General features: G+C 35.6%; 4 protein-coding genes across 5 annotated transcripts; 2 read left to right on the plus strand and 2 right to left on the minus strand.

The window, feature by feature from the left end:
• The first annotated feature begins 168 nt into the window (after positions 1-168).
• LOC100186010 (dynein heavy chain 3, axonemal-like) lies at positions 169-8,682 on the plus strand. The gene is made up of 19 exons (XM_018817811.2): positions 169-377; positions 845-1,012; positions 1,388-1,501; positions 1,826-1,972; positions 2,118-2,280; positions 2,652-2,871; positions 3,096-3,319; positions 3,612-3,727; positions 4,109-4,270; positions 4,537-4,653; positions 4,845-4,982; positions 5,137-5,262; positions 5,456-5,590; positions 5,876-6,114; positions 6,683-6,882; positions 7,149-7,275; positions 7,709-7,797; positions 7,936-8,142; positions 8,334-8,682. Exons 1-19 carry the CDS (start codon positions 327-329, stop codon positions 8,435-8,437), a joined length of 2,847 nt encoding a protein of 948 aa, XP_018673356.1. The 5' UTR covers positions 169-326; the 3' UTR covers positions 8,438-8,682.
• A 2,213-nt stretch (positions 8,683-10,895) lies between these two features.
• On the minus strand, positions 10,896-15,289 carry LOC100179750 (probable asparagine--tRNA ligase, mitochondrial). Its single transcript, XM_002119948.3, has 8 exons — positions 15,036-15,289; positions 14,815-14,924; positions 14,360-14,480; positions 13,886-14,026; positions 13,302-13,601; positions 12,945-13,102; positions 12,437-12,638; positions 10,896-11,619 (listed from the first exon to the last, which is right to left on the minus strand). Exons 1-8 carry the CDS (start codon positions 15,144-15,146, stop codon positions 11,347-11,349), a joined length of 1,416 nt encoding a protein of 471 aa, XP_002119984.1. The 5' UTR covers positions 15,147-15,289; the 3' UTR covers positions 10,896-11,346.
• Positions 15,290-15,920: 631 nt separating this feature from the next.
• On the plus strand, positions 15,921-16,829 carry LOC100183651 (alpha-N-acetylgalactosamine-specific lectin-like). The gene is made up of 2 exons (XM_002119621.5): positions 15,921-16,211; positions 16,388-16,829. Exons 1-2 carry the CDS (start codon positions 16,003-16,005, stop codon positions 16,644-16,646), a joined length of 468 nt encoding a protein of 155 aa, XP_002119657.1. The 5' UTR covers positions 15,921-16,002; the 3' UTR covers positions 16,647-16,829.
• Positions 16,830-16,958: 129 nt separating this feature from the next.
• Positions 16,959-22,433, minus strand: LOC100177405 (BTB/POZ domain-containing protein KCTD8-like). 2 transcript variants are annotated; one of them, XM_026840520.1, is made up of 5 exons: positions 22,264-22,433; positions 20,279-20,585; positions 20,078-20,196; positions 19,797-19,971; positions 16,959-18,030 (listed from the first exon to the last, which is right to left on the minus strand). In XM_026840520.1, the coding sequence occupies exons 2-5, from the start codon at positions 20,576-20,578 to the stop codon at positions 17,770-17,772; spliced, it is 855 nt and encodes a 284-aa protein (XP_026696321.1). In that variant the 5' UTR covers positions 20,579-20,585; positions 22,264-22,433; the 3' UTR covers positions 16,959-17,769. The 2 variants fall into 2 exon arrangements, with proteins under 2 accessions (XP_026696321.1, XP_002119875.1); XM_002119839.5 differs by having other exon boundaries at positions 20,279-20,792; positions 22,264-22,282.
• Positions 22,434-22,824: the final 391 nt, after the last annotated feature.

Consider the following 22,824-nt stretch of genomic DNA (forward strand, 5'->3'; position numbering starts at 1 on the left):
CATTTTGTTATAATATTATTATATGTAAAAAATATGTACGTATAGGTTTTGAAGAAAATGAATATTAAATCTTAATTATTGACTCAAATTAATCAATAGATAATACAAACATATTTTTACTAAGACAGTAAAACTAAGACAGTAAAAAATTGAATACCTAACATATATCACACTGCAATTACAATCACACAAAACAAATTTTAGGTGAGGAGATAGATGCCATTCTTGAAACAGTTCTTCTCAAACAAACTTACAAGCAGCAAGGTGTTGAATACATTAAGCTGGGAGACAACATCATTGAATATTCCAATGATTTTAAACTTTACATGACAACTAGTTTAAGAAACCCGCACTATCTACCAGAAATATCCGTCAAGGTTTGCATATATATGTCATTTAACACTCAAAAATCATCTAAAATGTCGAGACGTTTATCAGAAAGGCTTTTGCAAAATTAACACCACTAAACTAAAACAATATTATAGAGCGTATAGACAATCAATTTTGTCAGACTACTTATATCATAACATGGGTTGTCTATGTAATTTTCTAAAATAGTCCATTTTCTAAAATGGCATGCCTAAAAAATACTGTTGGAGATATAATGCATACATGCCTATTTGTTTGCCCAATATCGTAGATTAACCCACATACATTTAACATAGCGAATATCATGTTCTTTAAAAGAAAAAAAAAAGGGGAATCAACAGCTAAACAAAAGTTGTTAAAACACTGTTGAAGTAAAAAGTGGGCGAAATATTGTCAGTTAAAAAGCGTCGCACTCTTAGTTTTCTATCAAGTTCCTTCATTAAATAAATTTGATTAACTTTATTATTATGTATAGGTTTGCCTTGTAAACTTCATGATTACTCCCCTTGGACTCCAAGATCAGCTTCTGGGGATTGTGGCAGCAAAAGAGAAGCCGGAGTTAGAATTGAAGAAGAATGAACTGATCCTGGAAGGAGCAGAANACAAGAGGCAGCTGAAAACAATTGAAGATAAAATTCTCAAGGTGTGAGGAAGTTTGAACTGCTATGTTTTTTCCAAATGTAATTGAATGAATGAATGAATTAGTTTACGAGTTACCAACTATATTACTTTGAGGGTGATCATTTTTAAATAATTTTTTTAATTTTTTTATGTGTGGCTGATAATTTGGACAACCCATTAGTGACCACAGGGTTAGAGCAATGACTGTTAGGTGTCTTGCCCTAAGGACACATACCCCCACAATGATTGAACCCATTATCTTTAAGTTGGACTGGCTCGCTAACCAACTGTGCTAAGGTTCCGGTAACTGGGTCTTATCAGTGTTTTAACTTCTGAAGTAGGCATCTAGAGTAAGTAAATGTCATTCAGTTATTTTTTAATAAATTTTGATGAACAGGTGCTCTCATCATCAGAAGGCAACATCCTGGAAGATGAAACTGCAATCCAGATCCTATCCTCCTCCAAGACTTTATCAGAGGAAATTTCAGCAAAACAAGAAATTGCTTCAGAGGTTTCAATATTTTTAACTTTTTATTAATACTTCAAGGCCATCTAATATATAGGTCACATAAAATGTCCGTAATAAAAATGAAACTTTTAATTAAAATGGCTTAGAGTGTGCGCGGAAAAAAAGTTTGCGGTAAACCTAAAATGGCCCCAAACAAAAATGTAATAAATTTTGTGAATTGGACTCTCATCTGTTCTCATAGAGTTGAACAATTCTTGTGTAAAGAAATACAGAATCTAGTTCTATTTCGCCTAAATAGCATTAATAATCGTCTCTTATATTAATGTAATAATATAGACAGTTTACTTAAATTTTCACTTTTTACAGACTGAGAAACAAATTGATGAGACAAGGAATGGTTACAAGCCAGTATCCATTCACTCAGCTGTTCTCTTCTTTTGCATTTCCGATCTCGCTAACATCGAGCCAATGTACCAGTATTCCCTTACATGGTTCATAAACCTTTATCTCATGGTAAACTAAAATTTTTTTTGTCAACTAAACTATTTTTGTTAACTATTTAGATAAATTAAAAGTTTTCTTCTTTTTTACTTTTAAAAGTTACCTTTATAGTAAATTACCAGCTATTTAGTAATAAATTCCCCTCTTTCTGTTACAGTCGATTCAAAACAGTGAAAAATCTGATGTATTGGCGGACAGAATTGAGAATCTGAACGATCACTTTACCATCAGCATTTACAACAATGTGTGCAGATCTTTGTTTGAAAAAGACAAACTTCTTTTCTCTTTTGTTCTTACTGTGGCTTTACAAAGCAGTGCCGGTAGGGTTGCAGCTAAATCTTTACTTTGAAGTCTCATAACATATCCTCAAGTAATACTATGTGTCCTTAGGCAAGACACTTAACGGCAATTGATCCAACCCAGTGGTCACTAATGGGTTGTCCAAATTATCAGCCATACATAAAAAAATTCAAAAATCCCCTACAAATTAACATACATGGTAACTCCTAAGCTGGCAGGAGGTGTATGAAACAGAACACATGCATTATAACGACTGTCATTTTTTGGCCATGTAAGCGAAAAGCAAGTTACAGTCACTTTACTGATTTACTTAGTTTTGGCCAGATTTGGTTGTGTGACAATAAAATAAGAACATTTTCTATTTTTAATCACATTTTTCTTATATTTTCAGGTAAAATTGATGATGATGTTTGGAGGTTCTTTCTCACTGGAGGAGTTGCTCTTGAAAATCCATATCCGAATCCTGCTCCGGAGTGGCTTCAGGATAAAGCTTGGTCCGAGATTGTTCGCGCTTCTAACTTGAAAAACCTCAATGGGCTTATGGATCATTTCAGGAACAATATTAAGTTGTGGCAAGCTGTGTATGATTCTGCAACCCCACACTCAGATAAGTAAGGAACATGCATAGTATTTTGAGGTTTTTAATTCACACAAACAACAATTATATTACAAAAATCATTTTTAGGGTATATAAAGTAACACCCTTAGCCAATTAGTATTTATACCAGCAAATGAAAAAGTTTGCATTTTCCCAACTATTTACAAACACCTTGACATACAATAAGATTCTTTTTTCGTATTCCATATAGTAATCATGCATTTCAAATTGTATCAGATTCCCTGATAAGTGGAACATGTTATCTGGCCTTGATCGCATGGTGGTACTACGTTGCATCAGACCCGACAAAGCTGTCCCTGCCGTGCAAGATTACATTGTTGATCAGATGGGTAGAGCCTTCATTGAACCTCCCACATTTGACTTGGCTGGATCATATAGTGACTCTACATGTTGCACGCCACTTATATTCGTGCTCTCTCCAGGAGCAGATCCAATGGCTGGTAAGGATAGAAATAGGTTTGTTATGACACTGTTTTAGTCATACATAGTTGGGTATGTCAATTGTAACAGTTTTAAGCATGTGTCCTTGGGCAAGACATATATCATCAATTGCTCCAACCGGTGGTCACTAATTGTCCAAACTATCAGCCACACATAAGAAATAAAAAAAAATCCTCAAAATGTACACCCACATCACCCACAAAGTTAAATACATTGTAACTAACCCACCACGCGAGGGTTAATAAGTCACATTCATTTATTTAAAGTATATTCGCTGTACTTAATTTTCAGGTTTATTGAAATTTGCTGATGACCGTGGCTTTGGTGGAAAAAGAATTGGAACCATTTCTCTTGGCCAAGGTCAGGGTCCAATTGCTCAAAAAATGATCAATGATGCAACTTTAGAGGTAAACTGTTATTGAAGGAACTTTACATATTGTCACAATTTGTACTTTTTTGAGTCAAATGTTACTGTTATCCATATATCACATGCGCTTTAAAAATGTAACGCATATATAGTGTGATTTTCGTACCTCAGACACACAACATTTTCTAGTTTATACATGATGAGTCATTATTGTACACAGTTTTATATATGTTGGGTTTTTGTTTAATTCAACTTTGGAGGTAAGCTGTTATAAAAGTAACTGCTGAGTTATATAGGCCTATATGGTGTAGTGATCCCAGAAACACAGAATTTTGGAGTTGTTTTTTAAGTGATAAATTAAAGTTTTGTGTATCTAGGGCTTCTGTTTAATTTTGATAGCATATTCTCATGTACACTACAGGGAACATGGGTAGTTCTCCAAAACTGTCATCTTGCCACAAGTTGGATGACAACACTTGAGAAAATATGTGAAGAGGTTATTGTACCAGAAAACACACACAAGGATTTCAGATTGTGGCTCACAAGTTATCCTTCTGAAAGATTCCCTGTCCCCATACTACAGGTGATTACATTGTCAGTATATTTATATATCTGTACATCGGTTAGGTGACTGATTTAGTAAATTTTTACATAACTTTTTAGGTGTTTCTTTTTATATTTTGGAAGTTTTTTCTTTCTATGTTAGGGTTTTAAATAAAAGTATGACTTTTAAAATAATTTGCTTTGACTTTTAACTTTTTATATATACTTTTTAAAGGCAATGTATACATTGCTCATATAAATACGGTTGTGTGTCATACTTTTAAACAATCTTTTTTTGGTTTTCAGAATGGAGTTAAAATGACGAATGAGCCTCCCAAAGGTATGAGAGCAAATTTGCTGAGGTCATATCTCAATGATCCAATATCTGACCCCACATTCTTTTCGGCTTGCAATAAACCAAAGGTGAGAGAACTGTGTACTTGATTTTTTTGTACAAAAGAGAACTGTGTATTTTATTTTTTGTACAAAAAATAACAAGTTAAGGAGAAAATAATGAAGTAAACAACAGGCTTGTGTTTTTTCATTTATTTACTGTGTGTTTTTGGTGATAACAAGTAATTTATTTGTTAATTTTGTTTTTTAAATATTTATAGGAGTGGCAGAAGTTGCTTTTTGGTTTGTGTTTCTTCCATGCGATGGTGCAAGAGAGGCGTAAGTTTGGTCCACTAGGTTGGAACATTCCATACGAGTTCAATGAGTCAGATCTTCGTATCAGCATGAGACAATTGCAGGTGACCACACTTACTGTTTTATAAAAGTTATATTTCAAGGTCTGTATCTTGTGGGCTTTTCTTATATTTTATAGTAAAATTCAAATTTCAATCAAATATCCATTGTAACCTTTTGTAAATTTATTTTCTTTATTGCATTTTTCGCTTGTTCCAGATGTTCCTAAATGAATATGAAGAGTTGCCACTACAAGCACTGACTTATCTAACTGGGGAATGTAACTATGGAGGTCGAGTTACTGATGATAAGGACAGGAGACTCCTTTTGTCTCTTCTCTCTATTGTAAGTTTAAATTTTAATGAACCTGTAAGCTACATTTAAATTAAACAGTTGATTAGAACACAAAATTTGTCGAAACTGCTTAAAATAACTTTTTTTCATGTAAATAAAGGTGCTGACTTTGAAACAGTTTTTAATTAAAAATGATTTTCGATTATTTTATTAAACTACTGAATAATACATGTTTTATTTTTAGTTCTATAAGCCTGATATTGTGTTGGACGATCAATACAAGTTCTCTCCAAGTGGGATGTATTACGCTCCACCAGACGGACCTTATCAGTCGTACCTGGATTATGTAAGAGAACTCCCCCTCGTACCTCATCCAGAGGTAAGTACCCAGTTTTCTTATATTGCTTAAATACATAAATTCCACTGTTACAATGAGGCTAATATAATTTTGAAACGAATCTTCTAGAAAAATTTTTTTACATTGTAACCCTATGTTTTACCCAAAATTTATTTGGTTTTTTTTTATACCAGCAGTTTCAAGGAATTATGCTTGGCCACTATTTGGTAAAAAAACACTTTTAAAACAAATACCAATTGTGCATAAAGTTTTAAAATGCTTCTTTTATGTCATTTTTCAGCTTGATTTTAAACATAAAATATTCAGGTATTTGGGCTCCATGAGAATGCTGATATCACCAAGGACAACCAGGAAACTCTCCAACTCTTTGATGGAATCCTCCTCACTCTTCCTAGGCAGTCCGGAGGTGGAGGAAAGTCACCAGAGGAAGTGATTGACGAACTTGCAGCTGATATCCTCACGAAGCTACCTCCGGATTTCGACATTGAGAAAGTGATGATCAAATACCCAGTGGTTTACAATGAGTCTATGAACACTGTGCTCAGGTATAAAAAAGTAACAAAAAAGTCAAGTAGGTTGCATTATGTAATTAGAACAACTTATTCTTTTGGTAAACCAAGATTTATCATTTACTTTTTTAAATTTGACATTATATATATATCCGTGTCTGACTGCGATGCTGTGTCTCGGCACCGGTTGCGCAAAAGACTTAAATGGGGTTTTTGGGTTTTGGGGTGATGGGCCAAATCTGGCCTAAATGAATGAATGAATGTAACTTACTTTATCCTCGCGTGGCCGGAAAACGACAGTCGTTATCCCATGGGTTTAACACCTTGTGCCAGCTTACGAGTTACCATGTATGTTACTTTGTGGGTGATTATTTTTTGGGGAGATTTTTTTCATTTTTTTTATGTATGGCTGATAATTTGAACAACCCATTAGTGACCACGCCCACAATGGTAGCAGCGACGAACCTTGAACCCATTATCTAATGGTTAAAGGCAGGCGCGTTAACCACTACGCCACAGCGCCGGACTATAAATCCTTGACCAGGACCTCACCTATAAAGAGTAAACAATACTTATATTCACAAACAATGCTGTTTGTTTCCAGGCAAGAGCTTATTCGATTCAATCGACTCACAGCCGTGGTAAGATCCAGTTTGATCAACTTGCGTAAAGCCATTAAGGGTTTGGTAGTGATGTCATCTGAACTAGAGGAAGTATTTACTTCCATGCTGATTGGAAAAGTTCCAGCAATGTGGGCATCCAAGTCCTACCCATCTCTCAAGCCATTGGGAGGTTATGTCACAGGTTAGTAACTGAGAGTTTTCAATGATGTTTAAATTTTTAGGCACAAGTGTTTCAGATGAAAGGTTAATTTTATTATACTAATTTTTATACGTGCTCATTTATTAGATTTGACCCGTGTTTTCTTTTTTTTACTGTTTTAGAGTATTGTTTTCCATGTATTAATTATAAATTGTTTTCAAACTTAGAACGAAGACAATTATTTGTTTTGCTACAACATTTTACCCAACTTGAGTAACAGTGATTTCCTGTTTTTTTTTTTTTCACAGATCTCTTGGCACGTCTTCAATTTTTCAATGATTGGATAGCCAATGGTATTCCCAACGTATTTTGGATTTCTGGGTTTTACTTTACGCAGTCTTTCCTCACTGGTGCTTCGCAAAACTATGCCAGAAAGTAAGTCTTTAGAAAAAATTCGGGAATTTCATTTCTTGTATGTTAGGATAATTGAATGAATGAATGAAACTTACTTTATCCTCGCGTGGCCGGAAAACGACAGTCGTTATCACACGGGTTTAACACCTCGTGCCAGCTTACGAGTTACCATGTATGTTACTTTGTGAGTGATTTTTTTTTTGATTTTTTGATTTTTTTATGTATGGCTGGTAGTTTGGACAACCTATTAGTGACCACTAGGTTGGATCAATTGTCGTTAAGTGTCTTGCCCAAGGACACATACGCCCACAATGGTAGCAGCGTCGAGCCCTGAATCTATTACCTCTGGGTTACAGGCAGGCGCGCTAATCACTATGCAACGGCGCCGGTTAATTAAATTTGAATTACATGTGTATTAGTATGATTGGGACACTGAATATCATTTAAATTTTAGATACACTATTCCTATTGATCACATTGGTTTTGAGTTTGAAGTTCTATCGTTTGAACATGAAACAGATATCGAGAAGAAACCTGAAGATGGTAAGATTCGGATGTTTTATCTTTGTTCTATTTTGTCTTTGCTTACATTGTTGTAAAAGGTGTCTTTGCATTAATTTTGTTTACTTTCATCAGTTAATGAATTTTCGCCGAACCAAATTTATGCTTTTCATATTCAAGGTGTCTATGTCCGAGGTCTCTTTTTGGAAGGAGCGCGTTGGGACCGCGAGGCAATGCAGATGGGAGAGTCTCTTCCCAAAGTCCTCTACGACGCAATTCCAATTTTGTGGTTGAAACCCGGAGAAAACTCTAAGTTTGAACCCCATCCTACATACACCTGCCCTGTGTATAAGACGAGTGCTCGGAGAGGAACACTGTCCACAACAGGTGAAATATTTTTGTGTTTACTGTGTTTGGTTTACTTTATGTACTAATGCACTTCATAATACTAAGGAACTAGAATTATCCGTTAATGAAATGGTTCTATGTGCCAACTCTGGCATGAATTCCAGGTTGCTAGACACGTCTCGCTGCCTGACTTTACCCATATAGATAATTAATAACTAAATTCTTTGCAGGACATTCAACAAACTTTGTTATGATGATTGACGTACCATCTGACAAACCCCAAAGCCATTGGATAAACCGTGGTGTAGCCATTCTTTGTCAGCTGGACGACTAATGTGACATATATGCGATTACTTTCTTAGTTATTATATAAAACCATTTTTCTGTTAGAGTTTCCTTGCCTTCCTTGTACATTTTATAAGTGTTTATTTAAAGTATTATAGTTTTTTGTGACAACTTCACTGTGGTGTATTTCTTCCGTAGCAAAATTGGTATTGTTCTCGTAGTTGAAGCTTAAGTTACTAAAAAATTTGATATATGAGAGCACTTTAAAAAATTAATATCACGTAAACTTTATGATATTTGTTGCTAATCCCGGGCCGTGCCGATAATTTGATGTTTTAATTTTCAACATTTGTATATATATACCGCGGCAGTGGCGTTTTAATGGTTCTTTATTGGGATATAACGTGACCAGTAAATTAATTGCTCTCACAATGTTCTAGAGGTGTCACTTTACCCGCATGAAAAAGTCGTGTATTCATGCAATAGTCCGTGATTCGTCTCGAAATTTAACTTTAAAGGTGCCCGAAACATACTACCTTGGCAGCATTTAGGTCGGCCACACGGCGTCGATGCATGCGCGTATATATAAGTGGTACCCCTTAAAAAATCTAGTACTTGGTTCGTCATAGCTTCAGACATAATATTCTCACTATGGCCCATCAAATAAAGTAGCTACAACCGTTGCATATTTAATGAAGGTAACCTTTTTATTCTTTATTCTTGCACGGCGGGGCAACGCAATCGTTATAACACAGTTTTTTTTTATCAGGTTTCATACACCTCGTACCAGCTTACGAGCTATACCACATATTTAACTTTGTGGGTGACTGTGTTTCTGTATGGCTGACAATTTAGACAACGCATAAGGAACTACTGAATTAGATCATCTGATGCGGTAAAGGACTTTTCCGAAGAATATATGAGCCCGCAATGGCAACAATGTCAAACCCATATCCTCCGTTACACCACGACGCCTATTATTATTAATAGTACAATGTCTCATAAAAGGCCATGTATACCTGGTCTAAATATATCGATAAACCTACGTTAAACGGACCCAATTTTAAAGGGGTAAATCTACGCCCAAAACATGCCTAAAATAATGACATAAACATAACACGCTTTTACACAAACGTGTCATAACATACAAGTTAAAATAAAACGCATAGATATAGATATATTAGTTATATACATACCTTACTATAAGTCAAAATGAATACCGTTGGCACATAACCTCCCATATTTCCTGATCGTGTTTTTTTAGTCACAACATTCTTTTTGCGTCGTGGGGATGCGGTTTTATAATTCTTTAAATGTTCTCCCTTTACTGTTAGGCAGGCTACTATAACATGATATACATCATAGGTTTGCTATAAGACTTTATATATAGAAACGTATAGGCTCAATTTACATGTTAAATACACATATACTAAATAGGCTTTCTATATATATAACAAATTAGATAGAAAGTATATCAGCACATTACACATATCATAAAACACAGACTCACCGAACGAAGATATCTTTTAAAGTTTAAACTTTACGTCTGCATTCTCTCTAACTGTGTACATTACTGTAAACTAACCATTGCAGAGTAGAGTTACGCTACTGGGACAATTATAATCAACGCGCGCGTCTCGCGATTTCTGCTGGAAGGCGAAAACACATGCGAGGTGCTTTTAACTGATTGTTGAAGACAGATCAGCAAAACAATAAATTAGATTGCTTTAACTATATATATAGTAGGGTGGAAAAAGATTTTTATTCAATTTTATCTTCCCATTTGGTGGTAAACAAAACGCTATCAGGATATTTAAATATTATTGGTGTCCCATCTTTCTCCACCTTACTGCATATCATATATAACGCCATCTGTGAATAACTTAGTTTTTGGGAAAAGCTAACAGTGGACCTAAGCTGACCTGTCTTTTTCGTGTTGCAACAAATCGCGAGTTATATATAGTAGGGTGGGGAAGACGGGACACCTTTAGCACAAAATATCCAAATATCCTATATATACCAAAAATGAAATCACGTGACAGCAGTATTACGTCATGTCTTAAAAGGGAAAACTATTTGAGTGACGTTGACCTGCAACGTACGATGGCCACGCAATACTTACAGAAACTGACGTAAACGTTTTGACAGTGACGTCATTTTTGTTACGTCACAAGCTTGTTTGTTACTTTGTAATTGGTCTCGATTCGTTATCAAATAAGTTTTTGAAACGAAATCTAAAATATTTTGAAAATTGTCTTTGCTTTTTTTACGAGCCTCCAGTTTAGAAGCAGGCACGCTAAACACTGAAAGCCGGTTGAAAGTATGATATTATTTGCAAACGATGTACATCTTTCCAACATTACTGTAAGCATGGTGACATAGTTGTGAATACGGTCACATAATATAGTAAGGTGGGAGAAGATGAGACATCTTTTTATTCCATTTTCTCTTCCCATTTAATAGTAAACAAAGAACTTTCAAAGAATATAAAATTGTATCCTCACGGCTTCAATATACTGTTGTTAATTGTTTAAAACGCAATCAGGTTATTTGATAATATGTCCTATAGAAGTCCCATTTTCCCCACCCTACTGTAGGCCTACACATACCAAGTAAGCAGCGTTTGGTAAGCAGCGGTCCACATCGTTCGGTCACTAAAAATATTACACAAACTGATATTTTTTAAACAAAATGACCATTATTAAACGTCTTTTGGCACAGTTTTGTTTCTACTAGAAGTTTAACTAAAAAATAATAAACGTTATTGGCTCATTTATCTGCTAGGAGTAACGACCAGCACGCTTGTTTTCTCCCAATTAAATATAAATATTTTGTTTAACTGTAAGCATGTTTTAACAACTGAGTCGCTATATTCTGCCTTTTCGTTTAAAATATGTAAAAATCTTTGCTACCGTAATCAAAGAAACGAATAAAAGTTATCATTATTATATAGTATTATTAAAGCGGGCAAGAATGTGGGGTCCTTGGAAAAGGCACGGCGTCTTTTATGTTACGAGTTCCAAGGAGAAAATGCACAAGTCGATCAAAACCAAGTCCATAACCGCCGTGAGGTGCACTGCCGAACCTACGTAGGTCCAAGTACCATTCATAATCTTTTTCATTGAGACCAGACGTACGCAATGAATCCTGCAGCAGCTCAAGTCTATGTTCTCGAAGACTTCCACCACATATTTCACCACAGAAGGGGAATATTAGGTCCACCGCAGCTACCTGGTTTTAATAATAATTTGGATTAATCACTTTGAATACAGTAGTGAGGGTCAGATTAATTTAAACAATAAAGAGAGAAGGGAATTAGCAATAAAAAAATTGTTATTAAAAACGCACGCACTGTATGTTTTTTTTTGTGATCCGGTGTTATACCCGTGTTATAACGACTGTCGTTTTTCGGCCACGCGAGGATAAAGTAAGTTACATTCATTCATTCATTCATGTTAAAAATGTCAGATAAAAACGTGGCCAATAAACCGAAAGTGTATAAGTCAAGGGAGTTGTACACATTAAGTTGAAATTAAAAGAAAAGTTTGAGTAAAATAGACAACCCACATAATATGTGTGAATAAAATAATATATTATTATAATAAAACAAAACAACACTATTGAGCTGTATGCCTATATTTGTTCCTTATAATTTAGTAACAGTGTAATGTTAAAATACTATGTCAGTGGTATAGTACAGATGAGCAAGCTCTTCATTATAACTAGAAAAGACCAGCGTAAATGCAGTTGTCCATGTGAATGAATGAATGTAACTTACTTTATCCTCGCGTGGCCAGAAAACCACAGTCGTTATAACACAGGTGTTAATACACCTCATGCCAGCTTACGAGTTACCAAGTATGTTACTTTGTGGGAGATTATTTTTTGTAGATTTTGTTTTTTTATTTTTTTCGTGTGGCTGATAGTTTGGACAACCCATTAGATATATTTTTAAAATTACCAGGTATTACTCAGCTGCACTGGGATGGCTAAAAATCCACACTTAAAAAGCAAAGCTAAAATAAACAAGTAAAATATTTCTACTTACTGTATTGTTGTCGTTATTAGCATACATGTAAAATGGTTTTGCTACTTTTGGAAAGTTGATGATAAACACTGGTGTTAATCCAAAATGTTTAACCAGGAAAGATTCCTGGTCAGTGTTAAAATCATCTCCCCAAACCGGAGCTGCTGTTGTTAATTTGTGTGAATTCTTCTGCAGTATTTCAAGTGCCTCAGAATACGGAATTCTAGAAACATTAAAAAGTTGTGTGACCATTATAAAGTTTAAATGTGTCTATGCAGGAACTGATACTGATAGCAAAAGTTTTTTGTGAAATTTTCTTTTTCTGTTTCTGAATATTTCATGTAAAGATCATCAAATGAACTTTTTATTTTAAAGGTTATGTAAAATCAATCAAGTGCAAAAAAATTCAAATAATGAACATTAAGTTACAAAACCTGCCTTCGAAAGAAATATTGCACGAACGTCTAAATTTTAAACGTACAGTTTGAAGCAACTTACATTAAACAATTCTGAAACAAGTTCTTATTACCTTACATAATTACTGCATGTTGCATTCTTAACAGCTTTATGATGTTGAGGGGGAATATCCTTGTAACCGTCATCAAATTTCTTTAGTGGGACACTTTGCACCCGTTCAATGCAAAATTTGATGCTGTCTTCTATAAGGTCAAGAATTTCATGCAAATCCTGAATGTAAAGTATGTTGATTATTGTAGGAAAACATGACAGTAATACAAATATTTCATCACTCCTAGGATAATATGCTTCGGATGTTTCTTAGTATTTAAATTTAAAATTTTCATTTTAGGTATATATTTACACAGCATGAAAAATTGGTTGTTATTTTCACGAAATAATGCAGATCATATCAAGGCCAACAGCTCACCTGTGTAAAAGCCACCTCCACTTCCAGCATCCTGAACTCGCTCAGATGTTTCCTTGATATTCCATGCTCGGCACGGAACACAGGACTTAAGGTGTAAACACTGCCGAGAGACATCGCGCATGCTTCCAGATGCATTTGACCCGATACAGTTAAATAGGCAGGTTTATTAAAAAAATGATTTTCAGAGTTCTCCATATCAGTGTTTGTGGATGTGTCGGATTTTATGCTGAAGAGTTCGCCAGCACCCTCACAGTCACTCAAAGTGATGATGGGAGTGTGCACGTGTGTAAAACCTTCATTCTGTGGTGAAAAATGTTAAGTGTATTTATTGTTAGGTGTAATTTTTTTAAACTTAAATGGTATTCTTTTTAAGCAAGCATACAATAATAAATAATATAAGAAGTTTTTTTTTTTTTTAAAATAAGTATTGCAAAATAATTGTGTTTGTCTCAGATGTAACAAGAAGTTAGGATTTGATAAAACATAAACAGTTGCACTTAAAGTATTGTCGATATGTATAAACAGTGCATGTAGATAAAACAACACGTGGCATGTTTGTATTACAAAGCCAAAGCTAATTAAACCTGAAAGAATTCATGAAATAACATTTCTAGTTGATTCCGGAGTTTAAATGCGTTAATCATGGATGTTCTCCTCATTCGAAGATGCGGGTAGCTCCTCAGATGTTGCATATCATGAGGAGTGTGTTTCAGAAATGGATAAGTCTAATGAATGTTAAAAGTATTTGGAAAACACTTCTTTTAAAAGCTTAAAATTCAATGTTATTAAGTAAATTGTATGTTATATAATGCATCATATTCATTACACTAAATATGCTAAAAAGTCTAAAATACAATTAAGATTCATAACTGCAAAGTAACGTAGTATTTTAAAACTACAACCTAGGAAAAGTCATTAGACTCCGTAAGTTTAATATACAAAATAAACATGTTCACATATAATAAAATGCAGTCATATAAAAAGTCACATATAATAAAATGCATGCAGAATGAAATACAATCAATTTTTAATATTAATGCAACAACAAAACATCTTACTTCTGGATCACAAGGTCCAACAACTTGAATTTCTTCACACACCATCTCAATCTTGTTCACATTCAAATCAGTTTCAACAAATGTACCGTTGGCTGATACTGCAGCACCATTCTGCAGCTGGCTAAAGTTATAACAGAACCAAAAATAATAAAAGGACAAACCACCCAAAAACAGTACAGTTTTGCAGCATGACCCGAGAAAACCCATTTTTTAAATCTATGGTGCAAGTGAAGAACCCTCTAGTAGGTTGGGAGGTGTTAAAGATTTGTAGTTAACCTACATACATTTAAGTTTTTTTGTAAGTGTTCAAGAAAAATAGAACTGCTATAATTGCAATTGCAGTCAAAGGCTGTCTGAACCTCAAGTATGAAGTATCTAGCCATAAAATAGTGTCCAACAAACCAAGTTCAGAAGCATTAACTTATGGGAAATATTTACAAACATTAATAGCTTACCTATTGAACATATGTGAAGGCAATACGACTTGCAAAGGGTTCAATGACGTTCCGTCCACAATATCAACGAACATAAAGTTCTTGTGTTTTCGTATTGATTGCACCCAACCCTTTGAATAGCATGTGGTAATACAAAAAAATGTGAGAAGGAAAATACCTATCAGTACATAGGAAAGCCAGCATATGCTATGCGTATATTGTTATCAAAATCTATGTTGCACCTGGATCCATCCGTTTTGAGAAACTGCTTCTCCGTTAACAACATCTTTGATTTTAAAACGTTTTAGAGCTGTAGTAACAGTACTGTAGCTAAGCTTGCACAGACGAAACATCAGATAAAGTGGTGCGCCACTTATTAGTTAGCTTATAAAGCAAACAAAACGAAGTTCGAAAATCAAGACAATCCCACAACAAAAATCCCGTGAAATTTAGGGGGAATCCCCTCCGCTAGGACACACGCTTTAAAGTGTAAAAGCTATAAGACCAAAGACAGATTTATAAAGCTAAGTACATAAAACTGTATACCAGCTGTGATGATACACTGAGAACTTATTTAAACTATGAAAATAGCAGTAGTAAAAGTATGGTTAATAGCAACAAATTCTGCTCACGTGACGTAACAAAATCACATCAATAATTACACAAAAAAATGAAGAACAAATGCACGAATTAAAAAATTGAGACGTGTGGAAACGACCATGGAAAAGAACAACTACTTGCGTGCTTAACAAGAACAACTGATTGCCGAAAAGGGATCTATATGGCCACTGACGTACTCAAAAACAAAGTGAATAAAAGCAATCGAAGCACACCCAAAAATACATAAAACCAACAAACAACAAAACAAATAAACAGTGATATTGCGTTACGCACTGAGCAATGCGTGTTTTTTTTAAATTAGGTTGTTGTTCGAACTGGTGACCCTTTGTTGTTCGTACCACGAAGCAGCCAAGCTAATGTTAACTTAAACCATAGTTAAATATTTATCCTCGTCTTACCAATGACCCAAATAGTTACTGCTAGACTGTGCAGAAAATAGATTGACATTATGAAGGCGAAGAAAGCAGAAATTTAGCAGCATTGTAGCAGCCAAGAACTGATTTGTTCTTCTTAATGTCCTTGACTGCTAATGTTTCGGAGACTTGGACTTATTTTTGCACTTATTTTTAGAAATTCGATATTATAGAAATGTTTTTGTCGAAAGTATTTTCTCTTGTGCTTCTGATTGGTCTGCTGCATGTAGTTGTACAGGCGGAGTACTCATGGTACGGACCTGGAAACGGTTATGTCTATTTTGTTATAAACACCAATATGGACTACGATGAAGCTGAATCGCAATGTAGAATATACGGAGCCACCCTTGCAGTTCAGGGACCCAAGGACAGAAAAACGATGAAGTAAAGTGCTTGACTGCATGTAATGCTTGAAAAGTTATACAAAAACTTCACGAAAACTGTCAAAGTATATTAATGATATAGCATATACTTATAACGGTATGGTCAGCTTTAATTAATTATAATTAAAAATATAATCTGGAAATCGTATCATATCAACCGTTTCACTATCTTTGCAGAAAAATTAACGAGCGATTGCCGGTCACTACACGCGAAGCTTACTGGATTGGTCTCACTGATCGAGTGACCAACGGTCAGTTTATTTGGGGAGACGGCACCCCATTAACCAACAAACAAAAGAACTGGCGGGTAAATGAACCGAGCAATTATGGAGGCTACGAAGACTGCGTGGGTGAAAACTTTTCTCATTCTCTAAAGTGGAACGACTATCCTTGCGATTACGGAGAGCTATATGCACTATGCGAACGTCCAGAGTAAAATTTTTCCTGTTAAAAATGCCATATTGAACAATTAGCTTAAAAATATAATTTACATATACACTACGCAATATGTTTTAAACAAAGCGTGTAAGCCATTTACGGGTATACAGATGGACGTTAATTGTAAACTGGACTCGAAAAGAGTACCGTTTTAATTAATAAAAATGGTATTTTTAGTATAGCACCGGTTCGCGTTTCGCAGTGTGTTATTGAGTGCAGTTAGTAATTAAGGCGGAGTGTCCCAGTTAAACATTTCCCGATGTGATATTTTTCGGTTCAAAATACTTTGTGTGTGACACCCATCTTGTGTATGTAGTTCATACATTTTATTTTGTTATACAATATTGAAACAAATATACGCTTGTCATGTATACAGAATAGCGTAAGAACACAGAATATAATGGAATCATTCGTTATACAAAGCACAGCTTTAGGTTTTAACTAATTGCAACGTTTACACAGTACACCTATGTACAAATATTGCGCTATAAGATAATACAGTTTATATGTGGCAGCTGGATTCCGTATACGGCGCTTATTTGACAAAGTGCCATTGCAAATTATACTGTACACGTTGTTTTTAATTGATTCAAAATTACATTTCCGGTTGACCTGTGACCAAAATAGCTAGCTCTTATTGATTCTTGTACGTCATAGTGGCAAGCATTATTGTGCGGGTGGTATTATAATTGTTAAACGTGCCACCCCACAGCTAATAAGTTAAACCACGAACAGCTTGTAAGGCAAGGCTTAGCACATTTAGTGGTCTGTTCAATCGATAGCCTTGCAATATTCGTGTAGTAATATATCAGCAGTCGTAAGGTCAGGTAGGTACTCTTGTCTACTATATATATATATAGTAGGGAGAGGGAAGGGACATCTTTTATTGTGCTTTCTCGTCCTATTCGGAAGTAAACAAAGAACATTCAAAGAATTATAAAACCGTATTCTAATGACTCCCATAGACTGTTGTTATTGGTTTAAAACACGACCAGAATATTTGAATATTATGTGCTAATGGTCATCTTACCCCACAGTACTTATACGTTCTGTGTTATACCGGTTAGATTTTAACAAGATCGGTTTCAAATATTCAGATGTTTATACACACGGTAAGAATTCTAATCAAGAGGACCGTCCTCTTCGCTAAGTCCTCTATAAAACAAATACTCGTTGTAGGTGGTCCACTGCTTAAACTCCTTTGATAAAGAGGGGAGAGATTTGGTTCCGCTGGAAGAGGACGTCACCAACTTAAAACCTCGGCTCGCCAGCTTTTCAAACGCAAGCTCCAAGTAATTGTGGGTTAGGTAGTAACGGCAAGTATAACCTTCCGATGGGTGGCGCTCGGGGTCTCGACTATCGTTCAATTCCTGCTGGAAGACCTAAAACAGCAAGGCTAGTTTTGTGAATTGGTTCAAATATGGTGAAATCAATACCGATACAGCTGTTGTGTTATTTAAGTATATGGCAACGTTTAAATAAATTATCACATATTTTGTGTTAAATAGGTAAAGAAGCAATGTAAAAGAGATCTATAGTTCATTTTGATTACTTATTAGCTGAGAGTATATAAATTTCTTCATTTGATCAATGAAAGCGCTGCATACGAATTCCCTTATCATATATATTCGCATCGCCTTCCTTCGGAGAAAAAGTGAATACCTTTAATCAAGAAAATTCGATTTGGGTTTATATCGTGACCGCGTCCTAAGCGCCTTTTATCTAATATACGATTCCTGTAGCGGCGCAAAATGCATTTGATGCGCGATAAACGAGTCAGAGATTGGCAGACGAGCGTCGCTTTTAATTATTTGACGCGGTTGAGGCTCGAGCAGCAGAACTAGATCGATAGAGGTTACGTTGGTGTGACATCGCGGCATCGATCCTGTGCAAGGTGATGCCATTTAAATGATGCTGCCTAGTTTAAAACGCAGCCTTTGGAGATCAATAACACAACCGTCGTTGCAATTCGGCGCTTCAATATATTGTTTGGTTCACGGGAACAATCGTATTAAGTCCGTCACATTCGCACTACATTTGTTCTGTTAACTTTGTGTTGAGTCTATCGGGAAAGTACAGCCACCAGGACGTGTTGGGAAGAGGGCGAAACAGTGTATGTTCTTTCTTTTTACTTTTCTCATACATGATTCACGTTCAACATGGTGTATTACCACAGATCAGCGTTATAACGATTCGGCGCAAGCATTTTAAATTTTAATTTTTTAATTGAGTCGATGGATGATCATTTTTAGAAAATAGTGCGGTGCGCTGTTAATTACTTTTTATTATTGTCATTTGACACATTATTTGTCGTTTAAAAACGTATTAACCTGACGCCCACTTATTAGCGTAAATTGGCAAATCTGTAGGATCGATATGGTAGGGTGGGGAAGATGGGACACTTTTGGCCCATAGAATACCCAAATATCGTGATGGTGTTTTTAAGAATTAACAACAATCTGTATGCTGGAAATCGTGAGACTACTTTTATAATTCTTTAAATGTTCTTTGTTTACTATACCAAATGGGACGGGAAAATACAAAAAAAAGTGTCCCATCTTTCCCCACTCTACTATATATTTTCAAAATATACGCCAGCTGTTAGAAACCAAAAAACTATTTATATCGTGTTAGTATTTCTCTTCCGCTGAAGGATAGGTTTTACTATTTCGTGATGAGCGTCTAACAGCCATCATCACGTTCGTGTTACCGCGTTGTAAAACGTAGAAAGAATATAACTTCTTCTTTTTTACCAAGAAGAATTATATTCTTTCTTGTGTATATACACCATGCCCTTAGCATTTCCGACGCCTCTGTCAAATGCAAATCTTTTGATGAGAAAATTATAACTTCGGCGCTTATCTTATGGTGGTAGCAACATAACCACTTTCGTTTCCTATAAGGAACATCTCACGTTGTTTTAAATGACGCATCCGGCGATTCAACTGAATAAGCTGAAGAATGGTGTAGCTATACCACTGTGTGGGTGCTTTTTAATGTGTCTGCGGTAAACAATACCGGTTTAAAGGGCCTCTTTACCGTTATCGATTTAATTAAACACATTTTGAATTCGTTATTGTACATCGTTCATGTCTCATTGAAATAACTCTATGTCAGTTGCCTATGCACGGTTTGTTTACTTTTCTACCTCTTTAGCAACGTCGGATCTTCCTGAGACTGTAATTCTTGTTATTCGTCGAAATTTTGAAATGTCAGTTGATCGTCCATCGCTGGTTGAAGTGTATGAACCTCTATAACCGATGGTGATAAAGAAGGGACCTTTCTCCCAAAGGTCAGTCTTTAAACGGTTCTGCCTTTCATAACTGCAAATGCGTTCAATTAAAATGAAATAATGGCTTGAGAATTTATACCCATGCGATAAATATACAGACACACATACAAATATATATTGCGGCCGAATGAACTTACCAAATGTCAGTCCCGTTTCCTCCTATGGTCAAAGAAGGCGCCGAAGCAGCCGACGGAGGTGGCCACCGTTTAGAGACGAATCGCTTGACTACTCTGTTCGGGCTTACTGAATCCGATTTCTAAAGCAAGAAAATATAGTTTGATATTGTAGACAAAACAATTCAAGGATTTGTTTGTATAGACTGATAGCCAAGCACTTACCAGGAATTGAGGCACAGTGTCGTCAGAAGACTCGGTGCGACATATCGTAATCTCAAGCTTGCCGAGTTCTTTAACCAAATCCTCAAGTCCATAAAACTCAGCATCAAGACGAAGCCTGTACCGAACTGCGGCATCCGGTACAAGCTTATGAAGACTAAGATCGCCTTTTCCTCTTAAATAGTCCAAAATATAGCGAAAGTTTTCACCGTCGCGGTCCACAAACAACCGGTCGTCTTCGTCACGTACGTAGCCTTCCATGTCCAATTTTAAGTCGTTTTGTTGGAAGCTTTTTGCCGCCATTGCCAAGCTTGAAGTGGCACATTTGTTGGTTAATGTTTTGAGCGTTGTTGTATAGTGGTGACCGCCAACGCTCAGTTTAATAACGCTGTTTGGGTTACTTCCGCTCATTCTTAAAGACCACGAACTTATTCTTATAGTTAACCAGGCACGGTGTAAAGCAGAACTGACTGACACACGAATATAGCTGTAAACTAAAGACCCGGTCGCCTAAAATCTGCGAATCAAGAACTAGGGTTCATATAGAGTTCGCTTCGCCTGATTATACTTGATCCAATTACATTCAATAAACATGTAGGATATGATTGTGCTTAATCTTATTTGAAGGGTATACGTGACTATATATCTCCCTGTTTACTTTCACAAGCCGCTGGGCGCTTCTGCATATTCCATGAGACGTTATATAAAAATGTCAATATATCCCGGCAGGTCGTCCACCTTATCTTACGCGGCGACGGTATAAAGGCTACCTAGCATTTTAAATATTGATTACTCTTCTCGCTGGTAGCATCCAGGTAAATAGGAGCGGAACGATTCTAACCAAGCGTCTGAATCTTGCATACACCGGACATACGTAGCTGATACGGTGCAGACAATTCCTTGTGACGCATACAAGCCTATATGAATACTGCTGGCTGGCCCGGTACACACAGTTCGCGTGAAAACTAAACTGAGCGCGTGCAAGCAGGGCGTGCACACGCGCGGGTCTTTCTTTATACAATCCTGGCTAATCAACTGTATCATTCCAACTAGTGCCGGGTTGTATGCAAATTTAGAGTTGAAAACGGTAAATTCGGATCTTTTAAATGAGATGACTTGACGGTTGTTTGTTGACACGAAAACGCCTGCGCTTTACATGTAGCACGTTTTAAGAAATAGGCAGGCATAAACATAAATGTTTTACCGTAGTATACTTAAGTCACTTTAGTATACTATGGTTTTAGATTAACAAAGCTTAAGATGGTTTAGGAAATCAAACTGGAATTTCCTCCCTAACTATTTTGTGGCTGTTAATTTAGCAAGAGAAAGTACCCATTGTCAAAATATATCAAAATTTAAACGTAATTCATTTTATAGAAATAAAACTCTGTCTAAACGAATCCATTTATGCGCTCGACTTTAAGATGCATAGTTACTGGCTTCATTTTCTGCATTTAAAACACGTTTTACGATTTGAACATTTTGTAGATGTGTTATCATCTCTACATTAAAGTTCTTGGCACTTTACGAATGTTGGTACGTGTTTATTTTCAATTTCGATGAAAAGTTTCATCAAAATGTAATTCCGAATTTACTTGTTCAAACTTGTATGAGCATCTACCCTAGGGGCAGTATTTATGCAAGGTATGTCCCGCGTGGTGGCAGCCACGTGCCAGTAAAACCGAAACGGTTTAGCTATTAAATTTAATAACATTGTTAATTCCGTAATGTTTCTGCGATTTACACTTACCGGTTTAACACGATAACTTATTGTACACAAAAAGGTAGAAATGCTTTCTGTAGTTAAAATCAAACAGGTCAGAACGCAGGGATGCTGTGACATACGCTACAGAACTGGATCATTACATCAAGATTTATTAAAAACACAGCTTTTTGTTCCTTCTCCCGAAAGTTTTATTTATTCTTTTGGTACTCGGCAGCTAACAAACATGCAAACACACTTTTTATAATTTAATACAGAAACTTACTTTTAACGTTGCCAATATGTATGGAGCAAACATCCGTAGACATTCACATGAACTTGTGCTTGTTGCGAGCCGTATATTGGTTTGTTTTACTTGTCAGTGTACGGAATGTTGTAATACCAGTAATGCAATCAGCTCTATTAAACTGTACAGAAAACATGCGTTACATTAATGGAACGATCAATTACGTATAGTAGAGTGGGGGAAGATGGGACACATTTAGTACATATTGTCTAAATATACTGATCGTATTTCAAACAATTAATAACGGTATACGGGAGTCGTGAGGATACGGTTTTAAAATTCTTCGAATGTTTTTTGCTTACTACCAAACGGGATGAGAAAATCGAATAAAAAGGTGTCCCGTCTTACCCCATTCTACTCTATATATACCTCACATCTAACATTAACTTTTTATTATCTGTTAATAGTCGGTACTTAATTGCTTATTTTGCAATGACTAACTGTTTCAGGATCTAAGTTGAGACTCGACATTTATAAATATGTGTTGTATTGTTTATTTCACTTCAAACTATACTGTTACACTTCTATACTCTTCAGATA

Source organism: Ciona intestinalis, chromosome 2 (assembly GCF_000224145.3).
Source record: "Ciona intestinalis chromosome 2, KH, whole genome shotgun sequence".
NCBI lineage: Eukaryota > Metazoa > Chordata > Ascidiacea > Phlebobranchia > Cionidae > Ciona > Ciona intestinalis.